Source organism: Bison bison, unplaced genomic scaffold (assembly GCF_000754665.1).
Source record: "Bison bison bison isolate TAMUID 2011002044 unplaced genomic scaffold, Bison_UMD1.0 scf7180017864352, whole genome shotgun sequence".
NCBI lineage: Eukaryota > Metazoa > Chordata > Mammalia > Artiodactyla > Bovidae > Bison > Bison bison.
The window spans coordinates 6,313,361-6,326,145 of NW_011494924.1; the positions used below are offsets into that span (position 1 = coordinate 6,313,361).

The 12,785-nt window shown below is 48.4% G+C and overlaps 2 protein-coding genes across 2 annotated transcripts in view; one reads left to right on the top strand and one right to left on the bottom strand.

The window, feature by feature from the left end:
• Window positions 1–12,785, top strand: part of LOC104999482 — a 75,226-nt gene that overhangs the window by 53,291 nt on the left and 9,150 nt on the right. The window lies entirely within an intron of this gene.
• Window positions 2,339–2,575, bottom strand: LOC104999408 (dynein light chain 1, cytoplasmic-like). Its single transcript, XM_010854992.1, has one exon. The coding sequence runs from the start codon at window positions 2,570–2,572 to the stop codon at window positions 2,339–2,341; it is 234 nt and encodes a 77-aa protein (XP_010853294.1). The 5' UTR covers window positions 2,573–2,575.

Consider the following 12,785-nt stretch of genomic DNA (forward strand, 5'->3'; position numbering starts at 1 on the left):
CACACTGGAGTCTGCCAACCGCTCCCAGACATCTGTGTACTTCTACGCCAGCAGTTACTCCACAGCGCTACAGGGTCACCTCCTCTCTGTGCAAAAAGGCAAGGCAGCCCCTTGCTTGTAGGCTCCTAGCACCAACAGCCTCAGGGCTTTGCTGCCACGTGCCTGCAGTGTGACCCTGAGTGTGTGGTCTGTGCTGGCCCAGACCTCACTCCAGGCCTTGCGGACTTGTGTCCACCATCCATTGCTGTCTTTTCTCTGTATCCTCCCTGTGAACCAGGAGTTTCCCCAGCTCTGACTCTTAGTCATCACTTGAGCCTGAGACCTCCAGGAGGGAAGGTTGTTGGTAAATTAGATAAAAACAGGCCCACGTGTCCCACCTCAGGCAGCTCATCACTGTCTCTCTGGAAGGTTCTCCCCCAACCTGGCTCTCGCATGCGCTCTCTTCTCTTGCCCGCCTTTCCTGGGTGGGTAAGTCACTCCTCTCCCACCTCCCTGGCCCTTTCTACTCCAGCCACATTGTTCCTCCTTCATCTGGGTCACGAAAGTGAAAGTCGCTCAGTCGTGTCCGACTCTTTTGTGACCCCATGGACTGTGTAATCCCTGGGATTCTCCAGGCCAGAATACTGGAGTGGGCAGCCTTTCCCTTCTCCAGCGGATCTTCCCCACCCAGGAATCGAACCAGGGTCTCCTGCATTGCAGGTGGATTCTTTACCAACTGAGCTATGGTCACGTCCCTTCCCAAACCACAAGGTAGTTTTTAAAGTGGCCTGTCCATGTGGTCTGCTTTGAGCAAGCTGTCTGGAGTCATCAAAGAAAAACTAACTTCAGTTGATTACCAATTGTCCAAAACTTCATATGAGTCCACTGAACGAGGACGGACTGTCTTTGTGTGTTCTCCCCCCAGCCCCCCGATCTCCTTAGCATCTCACCTAACCTAGGCCAGGTTGGCCCACCTCCCTCATCAAAATCTTCTCAAAGTCAAAATATATCCTCCATTGCCTCATTATTTTATAAGTGCAGAAATAAATGAATCCATATATATAAAACCTCTTTATAAAATGCATTACCTAGAATTTGGTAATAAGCTTAATTTCAATAGGAAATCTAGAAATATATGCATCTGATTAATCAGAAGTAGTTATGGAATACATGTTTCCTGGCGGATTCACTTGAGATCTTGAGAGTATTTATTTTATGGTCATGTATTTTCATCTTAGCTAACTACTGTCATTGTAGTGGTGTAATAATTACTTCCTTCTTAGTAAAAATGTCAGATCATTCAGTCTTTTACCTCCAGAGGATAAGAGTGGATTTGAGGATCAACCCTAACTCTGTCAGGCTGGGAAGGCAGTAGATCAGGGGTGTGTATTTGTGTGTCTATGTGTAGAGGGGTTGCAGGTGGGGTTGTGGGGAATATCTATTCTTTTTTTGTTTTAATTGTGTCTTTTAATGAAAGCTCCAACTCATATGTGAACACAGCTAGTTAAAGCACAGCACAGCAGGCTTGTAAGTTTAAATTCCTGCAGACTTTATTAGAATCACAAGGAGGGCCGCTACTTAAAAGCTTTTTCCCTTTAAGACCACCTTTGATCTTTAGAGTATACTTTGGCCAGGCAGGGGAGGGGAAATGTCTAGAGCCCAACAGATTTCTCATTAGCCCAACTTTCTTACCAGCTTATTAACATTTTACAGCCCTAGAAAGCTTAAAGGTGTTCCATGACACATTCATCATCTCTTGAGGTCTAAGGCCCAGAGCACTCGATAGCAGTTATCACAAAAGGAGCGCTTAAGGAACGTACTTATCAGATTAGGAGTAAGAGTTAGTGCAGTAGTTGCTCTGCCGTGCCTCTCTCAACACGCACTTCTGAGTAGTATTCTCCCATGCACGACAGGAGCAGGATGGGCCAGAATGAAATGCAAGAGTGCTGAATAGGCTAGTCTGTTACATCCCGCAGAAACTTCAAGGAATCACCCCCACCAGCCTTCCCAAGATCAACTAAAGAGGCCATCTTCAACTCTAGATTATTTGAACAAACGGTAATTAACGCACCCTTCTCCAAAAGACTTCTTTCTTTAAAGGAAGGGATTTCGAAGAGAAAAGCAACATGAGCAGAGAAGTATGGAGTAGAAAATAAATACAAATGTAAGCCGTTTTGCTAAATGCTTTATAACCACAACAAACCAGTACAGAGAATGCCCCGTACAAAATCCAATAAAGGTTCAAAGACAGAGGTGTTCCCTTAGGCAGGGCTGAAGACTTCAGTCTCTGGTATTTGGACTTCAGGCTGCAGTCCTGGTTTTTGGATGGATCACCGGGTGTGTGGCACAGTCCATGCTTTTAACCAGATTTGAACAGGAGATTGGCCACTTGGTCCAGGTAGAAGCAGATGAAGTCTTTGGTTTCATATGTCACATAACTACAGAAGTTCCTCCCCACGATGCAGTGCCAGACGGGGTTGTACTTCTTGTCAGACTCCTTCTTTATGTGGGTCGTGATGTCCTTCTCTGTATTATACTTCTCTGGTGCCTGAGTAGCACACTCCATCGAGTCCTGTTGCATGTCCTCCGACATATCGGCATTCTTGATCACAACCTTTCAGTCACATGTGCTCACCAAGGAGCAGGGGCTGGCCTTGGTCTCCTGGGGAAGGCGCTGGCCAGGCTCACACCTGCACAGAGAGGCGGTAACTTCCAAAGCCATGAAGCATCTAAATTTCTATTCTTGATTTAGACAGAAGGCACAGATCCGTGAGTGTGGACCATGGACCACTGGGAGGCACTGTGGGCCCATGGAGAGCAGGGTGTGCTGGAGGGGTTGAGAGTCACCCTGGAGAGGGCAGCTTAGGGGAACCTTGGCTACATGCCTGCATCAGGGAGCAGGTTTGAGTTCCCTGAGTGGTCCAGACACATGGACCCAGCACAGACTCCTCACTGCCCAGCGGAGTGGGGACATTTCTCGAGCTTCAGGATGTGTCCAGTGGGCCGTCTCCTGAAGCAGCATGGGGAGTGGAGGGTGAGGGATTAGTGTGGCTGGTGAGGGCTGGGTGATGAGTGTCAGGCAGGGACAGGAAGAGAAGAAAAAGTCATGGGCATATGGGGACATGGGGACAGTGCTCACCTCACACCACCCTTGGCTGAGGGGCTGTGCGGGACAGGGAAGGGCATAGAGGAGCCAGCCCTGGGTCCTGGCAAGGGGTCCAGTGGATTTGGAAACAGCCTGCAGAGACACAGAGCAGTGACGTCATAGGCAAATGCTCCAATCAGGGAAGCAGGAGGGTCAGCACTTTACACCACTCACCCCAGGAGTCCCACCTCCTGCCAGCAGTGGTCTTGGGTTCCTGATGATGCCATGGGCTCCAGGCTCCTCTGCTGTGTGACTCTCTGCCTCCTGGGAGCAGGTGAGTCCTGGACACAGTGTGGGAGCTTCTGACATGTCTTTGCCTCCCTGAGATAGAAGCGTGGCAATGAGAGCTGCAGCAGGAGGCTTTCCCTGTGCTCTGTCCTCAGCTTCCTTGTCTTCTCCCAACAGGCCTGGTGGATTCTGGAGTCACCCAGACCCCCAAATACCTGATCAAATCAAGAAAGCAGCAAGCGACTCTGAGATGTTCCCCTGTCTCTGGACACCTCTCCGTGTACTGGTACCAACAGGCCCTGGGCCAGGGCCCCCAGTTCCTCGTTCAGTATTACAACCAGAAAGTGAGGGGAGAAGCTCACCTCCTGGATCGATTCTCAGGAAAACAGTTCAGTGACTCTCGCTCTGAGCTGAACTTGAGCTCCTTCGAGCTGACAGACTCAGCCATGTATCTCTGTGCCAGCAGCGAAGACACAGCCCTGCATGATCAGATGCCTCTGGTACAAAAACACTCCTACCCCAGCTCAGGAAGTGGTTGCCAGGGTGTCAATTGCCAGCCAGGGAGACCCAGACCCAGGTAGAACTGGTAGACTTTCCCAGACATTCTTTCCTTTGTATGTTTTAATGCTCACAAAGATCATGCAAGATAAAGACTATTTTAACTGTTTATACATCTGATGGGAAGTGACTTGCCCAGGTCTCATATTTCCTAACTGCCAGACAAGGAATCAGAATCAAGGCTGTCCTCAACCCCTGTGTTCCCTGCTCCCCATCTTTTAAAGTTCGCTCCACATAGCTGTTACAGCTGACAAGTCCAAATCTGCAGGTTGGACTGGTGATACTAGAGGTTCAGGGAGAGCTGATGTTTAAATTCAAAGGCCCAGGAACTGATGGTCCAGTCTGAAGGCCATCAGCTGAACAGTTCTCTCTTACCTGGGGGAGGATCAGACTTTTCCTTCTATACATATCTTCACTGGTTGGATGAGGCCCACTAAGACTGTGGAATGGAAGATCATCTGTTTAAAACGTTAATCTAATCTAATGTTAAAATCTAACTATTTATATGTTAACCTCTTCCAAAAACACCCTCACTTAACATCCAGAATAAAGTTTAATTAAATGTCTCTGGCACAGTCAAGGTGACACGTTCAGTTAGCCATCACACCATCTTCCTGGGTTTCATAAGTATTTAATAAGCATGAAGTCCCTGGCACATAACAGGACTCTGCATTTCTTGATTCCCTTTGCTAACCTCTGACAGCCTCTTCTACCATTTCCTAGGTGCAAAGGTAGAGATGGTCATGTTTTGCCTTGAACGCCTTTAAAGAGGACATCAGAAGTCCCAGTGAAAGGAATATTATGCCTAATGATTCATTACATGAAATAAAAAAGTGCATGTAACATCTCACCTCAGATATTTTTAAATCACTTTTATTGATATTTGAACTGTAGATTACCAGTAAACAATGCAGGTTTTAGGGCCCCTGAACCTCCTACAACCTTATAGTCTGGGGGCTTCCCTGACAGCTCAGTTGGGAAAGAATCCACCTGCAATGCAGAAGACCCCGGTTGGATTCCTGGGTCGGGAAGATCCACTGCAGAAGGAACAGGCTACCCACTCCAGTGTTCTTGGGCTTTCCTTGGGGCTCAGCTGGTAAACAATCTGCCTGCAATGCAGGAGACCAGAGCTGGGAAGATCCCCTGGAGAAGGGAAAGGCTACCCTACCCACTCCAGTATTCTGGCCTGGAGAATTCCATGGACTGCTTAGTCCATGGGATTGCAAGGAGTCGGACACAACTGAGCAACTTTCACTTGCACATTCAAGGGTGTATCTGAGATTCCACATCCGTGGATTCAACCAATCTCAGCTGTTCAGTATCTTAGTGCATATTTATTAAAATATGCACCCACAAGTGGACCCACTCCATTCCAACTTGTGTTGTTCAAGGGTCAGGTGTATATTCACACTGTATAATGAAGAGATATATGGTTTGATCAATAAATATGTATATGCTGATGAAACATCTGTCCCTTTAAGACAGAGAGCATTTTATCACCAGATATTCCCTCAGGCCCCGTTCCCGGGACTCTCTCCTTCCCTGACAACCAACAGTGTGATTTCTGTTGCGGTAGATTTGTTTTGTTCATGTATCTTTTTAGTGAAAACTTAATGTCTATACCCATCAGAACAATTCCGTTTTAGCCTGAAGCTAAATATGTAAGACAGTTAAGTGCTCCTGGAAAGTGTTATAATTACAAAGTGCTTAAAACCACATGAGATACCATTTCCGTGTGACGGACAATCCTAACTGGGGATTGATGGTTTGATTAAATGACCATCAAAGGTCTTACCAGCTGGTACAGGCTGTTTTTGTAAAATTTATTGACTCAATTTCATAGATTTTTTTTTCTCATGAATCCTTTTACTGAAATCATTTTATAATGATTTTTGTTAATATTCTATGGGAAACAACTTAGCAAGGCTTCAGATTCACGCACTGGGTCCTGGGCTGGCCTGACCACCAGCAGCAGTTGTATCCGTGAGTGATAATTCCATGTGGGAGAAGGGTTCCTATGACTCGATCCCAAGGATTCAGGCCACAGGCCTTGATCTGGAAAGACTCCTTTCTTCTGGCCTGGCCTGGATATGACCCCCTTTACTGTGTGCTTCTGTCTCCTGGACCAGAGAAGTCCTGAGCACATGCATGGAACCAGTCGAGGGCTTGCCAGGCCCAGATTCAAGGCTGGTTGTCGTGGTTATGACGTGAGTGTCCTTTTTTGTTTCTCGCTTTAGTTTCAGTGTCTTTCTGTCCCAAGACCAGGAGTATTTAGTCACCCAGACATTAGACGTGTGGTCATGCTAAAGGGAAACCGACCATCAGGAGGGCACAGCAGGTCTAAAATCATGTAACCAGGATCTGGCACATACTTTGCAGAGTCCATGGTTCAAAGACTATTGAGAATTTGAAGATCCCGACAGCAGAGCGTCGTTCTAAGTACAGGGTCCTTTTGAGTGTGGGGTTTGTGCAACAGGGTACACTCTAGGGCTCGAGGATATCAATTTATTACTGGCAGTCATGCTTCACAAGGAAGTATTCCCATGGGGTGGATGTCTCACCTAAAGTCAGAGTACTTTTCATTTATCCTGGCATCTGGCACTTCGCCCCAAATCCCTCTCATATATATCTTTCTTTGTTTGAAAATGCCATCCGCATTGAGCAACCAGCTTCTGGCCACAAAGAAATTTCTGTCTTAGGGCTGCGGTGGTTCTACTTGCTGTGTCCCCTCCCTGCACCCTCAGACCCGGGAAGCACATACTTTGGGGAACGTGAAGGCGCTGTACCTGCATTTGGCAGGTGTCCTGTCTGTTAGTGAACTGAGAAGAAATAGAGCCAAGTGATTTCTCAAATAGTGATGAGTCTGCCCTGCAGTTAAGGAACCAGACACCAAAGAATCACTGTAGGTGAGACGACAGGAGCAGGACTGGGTCAATGGAGCAAAGAGGAAACAACACTTGAGGGAGTATTCGGGATGCATGGGGCATAAAGGACAGCAGGAAGCCCGAAGGATTTCTTCTAAGATTCAAAACTACAGAAATATGTAGACAAATAAGCTAATATACAAATTAAGGAATTATCTCTGGAGTAAAATACACATAAAACGTACAAACTACTCTAAGGAAAGGTTACAACACTTTGTAAGACTTACGGCTGTTCAGACCATGTCCAAGCAATCTGTCCAAGCCATCTCCCTGTTCTAATCAACTTTGATTTGAGCCTCTAGGGGAAGGGGTGTTGCCGACATGTGACAGGTTGTCTCTGGGACCTGGCAGGGACAGTGACATCTCAGAAGAACTCCCTGGAGAGCCCCTCTCCGCTCTCATCGACACTCAGACCAGAGGGCCCTCCACCTACCCCGCCCCAGCCATGAGCCCCTGCTTCCTGGGCTGTGTGGTCTTCTGTCTCCTGCAGGCAGGTGAGTCCTGGGGGCAAGGTCCCCTTTGGGGTGCCAGCACTAAGCCTGTCCTCTGTGACTGCAGCATCAGTCCTCCTTCTCCACAGGGGCGGTCCATGCTGGTGTCACTCAGGACCCCAGATTCCAGATTGTGAGGAGAGGACAGAGCATGACACTGACATGTACTCAGGATCTGGGTCATAACTATATGCACTGGTACCGACAAGACCTGGGACACGGGCTGAGGCTGATCTATTATTCAGCTGGGCCTCCCACCACAGAGAAAGGAGACGGGCCCAACGGATACAGAGTCTCCAGATCAAGCAAAGAGAACTTCCCTCTCACGCTGGAGTCTGCCAACCGCTCCCAGATATCTGTGTACTTCTGTGCCAGCAGTTACTTCATGGTGCTGCATGGCCACCTCCTCTCTGTGCAAAAAGACAGGGCGTCCAAGTGAAAGCTCCTAGCACCGGGAGCCTCAGGACTTGGTTAGCCATGTGCCTGCAGTGTGACCCTAGGTGTGTGGACTAGGCTGACCCAAACTTCACTCAGGGACTCCGAGACATATGTCCACCATCCATCTCTGTCTTTCCCCTGCATCCTCCCTGTGAACCAAGAAGATGTTTCTCCAGCTCTGACTGCTAGTCATCACCTGAGCCTGAGACCTCCAGGAGGGAAGGTTGCTGGTAAATTAGATAAAAACAGATCACCTTGTCTCACTTCAATGCTGTCTCTCTGGAAGTCTCTGCCCGACTGGCTCTCACGTGGTCTCCGCTCTTGCCCACCTTTCTTGGGTGGGCAGGACATTCCTCTCCTCACCTCCCTGGCCCCCTCTACCACACATATGCTGCTCGTCCCTCATCCGGGTCATGTCCCTTCCCAAGTCACACGGAAGCTTTTAAAGTGCCCTCTCCACATGGTCTGCTTTGAGCAAGTTGTCTGGAGTCATCAAAGAGAAATCAGCTTCAGTTAATTATCAGTTATCCAAATCTCATGTGAGTCCATCTGAAGGAGAGACTGGCTTTCTATGTACATCCTCCCGCCCCCGACTTCCTCAGCATCTCACCTAACCGCAGCCAGCTTGGCATCACCTCCCTCATCAAAATCTTCTCAAAGTCAAAATATATCTTCCATTGCTCCATTATATCAAGATTTCATAAGTGCAGAAATATATGAGCTCGTATATATAAAACCTCCTTACAAAATGTATCAACTAGAATTTGGAAATGCTTAATTTATACAAGACATCTGGAAATACATGTATCTGATTAATCAGAGGTAGGTATGGAATACAGGTTTCCAGGAGATTCACGTGAAATCCTCAGAGTGTTTATTTTATGGCGATTATTTCCATCTTAGCTAAGTACCATCATTGCAGTGGTGCAGCGATTCTTTCCTTCTTAGTAACAATATCAGATCATTGAGTCTTCAACTTCCAGAGGCTAAGAGTAGATTTGAAGATGAACCCTAATTCAGCCAGGATGGGAAGGCAGTAGAACACAAGAATGTGAGTGTGTGAGAGTGTGTGTGTGTGAGTGTGTGTGTGTGAGAGTGTGTGAGTGTGTATTAAGCTTGTGGGTGTGTGTACCCTTTAGGCAGAGGACACAAATCCATGAGACTGTGAACCACTGGCAAGTAGGAGGCACTGTGGGCCCATGTAACCAGGTGAGCTGGAGGGGTTGAGGGTCACCCAGCAGAGGGAGCTTTAGGGAACCTTAACTACATGCCTGTGTCAGGGAACAGGCTTGAGTTCCCTGAGTGATCCTGAGACACATGGAGCCAGCACAGGCTCCTCAGTGCCAGGGAAGTGGGGACGTGCCTGGAGCTTCGGGATGTACTCAGGGGGGCCTGCATGGGAAGTGGAGGGTGAGGGTTCCGGGCGGCTGCTGAGGGCTTGGTGACGAGTGTCAGGAAGGAGCAGAGAGGGGAGAACAAGCCATATTGCGGACATAAGGAGACATGGGGAGAGTGCACACTTCAAACCCGCCCTTTGCTGAGGGGCTGTGCAGCACAGGGAAGGGCACAAAGGAGCTGGCCCTGCATATTGGTAAGGGGTCCAGATTGGACAAGGGCAGCATGCAGAGACACAGAGCAGTGAGGTCATAGGCAAATGCTCCAATCAGGGAAGCAGGAGGGTCAGCACTTTACACCACACACCCCAGGAGCCCCGCCCCAGCCAGCAGCAGTCTTGGGTTCCTGATTCGGCCATGTGCTCCAGGCTCCTCTGCTGTGTGACTCTCTGCCTCCTGGGAGCAGGTGAGTCCTGGACACAGTGTGGGAGCTTCTGAGATGTCTTTGCCTCCCTGAGATAGAAGCCTGGCGATGAGGGCTGCAGCAGGAGGCTTCCCTGTGCTCTGCCCTCAGCTTCCTTCTGTCTCCTCCCCAACAGGCCTGGTGGATTCTGGGGTCACCCAGACCCCCAAATACCTGATCAAATCAAGAAAGCAGCAAGTGATTCTGAGATGTTCCCCTGAATCTGGACACCGCTCTGTGTACTGGTACCAACAGGTCCTGGGCCAGGGCCCCCAATTCCTCATTCAGTATTTCAACACGCAAGAGAATGAGAAAGGAAACATATCAGATCGATTCTCAGGAAAACAGTTCAGTGACTCTAGCTCTGAGCTGAACTTGACTTCCTTGGAGCTGACGGACTCAGCCGTGTATCTCTGTGCCAGCAGCCAAGACACAGCCCTGCATGATCAGGTGCCTCTGGGACAAAAACTCTCCTGCCCCAGCTCAGGAAGTGGTGGTGAGCGTGTTGGCTGCCAGTGTGCCAAGCCCAGTCTCTGCTAGAGCAATAGATTTTCCCAGACATTCATTTCTTGATATGTTTTAATGCTCACTAAGATCATGCAAGAAAAGTATTATTTTAACTGCTTATACATGGAGGGGATGTGAACTGCCCAGATCTCATACTTCATAGCTGTTACAGCTAGGATTGCAGCTCCGGTTTCTTCTCAACACTTGTGGTTCCTTTCCTCATGGAAAGGTCTCCATACAGAAAAAGTTATATATGTGTATTGGGTTATGTGTAAGATGATACATTTTGGGGCTCTATGATATGAATTGTTATTCAGTGAATGGCAGCCACGCATCACAAGGAGGTATTCCCGTGAAAAGAATGTCTCAAATAAAAAAGAGCATTTTTCCCTTATGCTCGTGTGGGCCCCATCTTGCCATTTCGCTCCTAAGTCTGCATCCCTTTTTGCCAATACGTCATCCTGTGCTGGGCAACCAACTTCTCTCTACCCAGAAAGGTGGGTCATAGGCCTGAGGGCGCTCTGCTTGCTCACTCTCCTGACATGGGAAGCAGGGGCTCCTGTGAACATGAAGGAGCTGTACCTACGTTTGGCTGGTGGACTGTCTGTCAGTGAGAGGATAAGAACAGATCCAAACAATTCCACAAATGTTGATGAACCTGTGATGAGGTTGGGAGCAGAAACCTAGAGAAACATGGTAGGTGGAGGGCCATTCTCAGGACTGCGATCAATTAAAGCAGAAATAGGCCTTAAAGTCCTACTGGGACACATATCATAAAGGACAGCAGGAAGCTAGAGGGAATTTCCCAAGATGCAGAGCTATAGAAATATGTAGACAAATTAAAGTAATATACACATTTATGAAGAATTATTTCTGGAATAAAGTATAGATAAAATCTCAAACTGTTTACAGAAAGGTTACAACAACTTGTAAGGCTCAAGTCCATTGATCTGGACAGGTTTTCCTGTTGTGAACTCTTTATTCAGGTTCATTTCTGATTTGAGCCTCCGGGGGAAGGGGCGTGACCCCTGAGTGACAGATTGGCTCTGGGGCCTGGCAGGGACAGTGACATCTCAGAAGGACTCCCTGGAGAGCCCTTCTCCCCTCTCATCCACACACACTCCAGAGGGCCCTCCTCCTGCCCCGCCCGGCCATAAGCCCCTGCCTCCTGGGCTGTGTGGTCTTCTGGCTCCTGCAGGCAGGTGAGTCCTGGGGGGCAGGGTTCCCTTCGGGGTGCCAGCACTAAGCCTGTCCACTGCGAGTGCAGCATGGGTCGTCCTTCTCCACAAGGGCGGTCCATGCTGGTGTCACTCAGGACCCCAGATTCCAGGTCGTGAGGAGAGGACAGAGCACGACACTGACATGTACTCAGGATCTGAGCCACGATTATATGTAACGGTACCGACAAGACCTGGGACATGGGCTGAGGCTGATCCATTACTCAGATGGCCCTCTCACCACGGAACAAGGAGTTGTGCCCAAGGGCTGCACGTCTCCAGATAAGCACAGAGAACTTCCCTCTCACGCTGGAGAGTCTGCCAACCTCTCTCAGACATCAGTGTACTTCTGCGCCAGCAGTTATTCCACAGCACTGCACGGCCACCTCCTCTCTGTGCAGAAAGACAGGGGATCCAAGTGAAAAGCTCCTAGCACTGGGAGCCTCAGGGCTTGGTTAGCCACATGCCTGCAGTGTGACCCTAGGTGTATGGACCAGGTTGACCCAAACCTCACTCAGGGACTCTGAGACATGTGTCCACCATCCATCTCTGTCTTTTCCCTGCATCCTCCCTGTGAACCAAGAAGATGCTTCTCCAGCTCTGACTCCTAGTCATCACCTGAGCCTGAGACCTCCAGGAGGGAAGGTTGCTGGTAGATTAGATGAAAACATCACCTTGTCTCACTTCAATGTTTCTCTCTGGAAGGTTCTCCCCGACTGGCTCTCACGTAGTCTCCGCTCTTGCCCACCTTTCTTGATTGGGCAGGACATTCCTCTCCCCATCTCCCTGCATCAGCTCCCTGGCCCTCTCTACCACAGCCACACTGCTCCTCCTTCGTCTGGGTCAGGTCCCTTCCCAAGTCACAGGGAGGCTTTTAAAGTGGCCACTCCATGTGGTCTGTTTTCAGCAAGATGTATGGAGTCATCAAAGAGAAACATCACCTATCATCCCAAAACTCACGTGAGTCCATCTGAAGGAGGACAGATTGCCTTTGTGTGTTCTCGACATGCACGCCCACCTCCCGACATCCTTAGCGTCTCACCTAACCTAGGCCAGGTTGGGACTACCTGGAATGCTCATCAAAATCTTCTCAAAGTCAAAAAATATCCTGTATCACCCCCATTATATCATGATTTTATAAGTGCAGAAATAATTGGGTTCATATTTCTAAAACTTCTTTATGAAAAGTATTATCTAGAATTTGATCATTCTTAATTTAAATACAAAATCTGGAAATATATGCATCTAATTAATCAGAAGTAGTTATGGAATACATGCTTGTAGGCAGATTCACTTGAGATCCTCAGAGTATTTATTTTATGATCATATATTTCCATCTTAGCTAACGACCGTCATTGTCATGGTGCCGCAGTTATTTCTTTCTTAGTAAAAAGTTCGGATCATACAGTCTTCTGCCTCCAGAGGCTGAGTGGATTTGAAGATCAATCCGTCAGCCAGGCGAGGAAGGCAGTAGAACAGGCGTGTGTGTGTGTGTGTGTGT

What these genes read in the sequence shown, in the direction of transcription:
- LOC104999408 (XM_010854992.1), bottom strand. Translation starts at nt 2,572, where the DNA reads ATGTCGGAGGACATGCAACAGGACTCGATGGAGTGTGCTACTCAGGCA.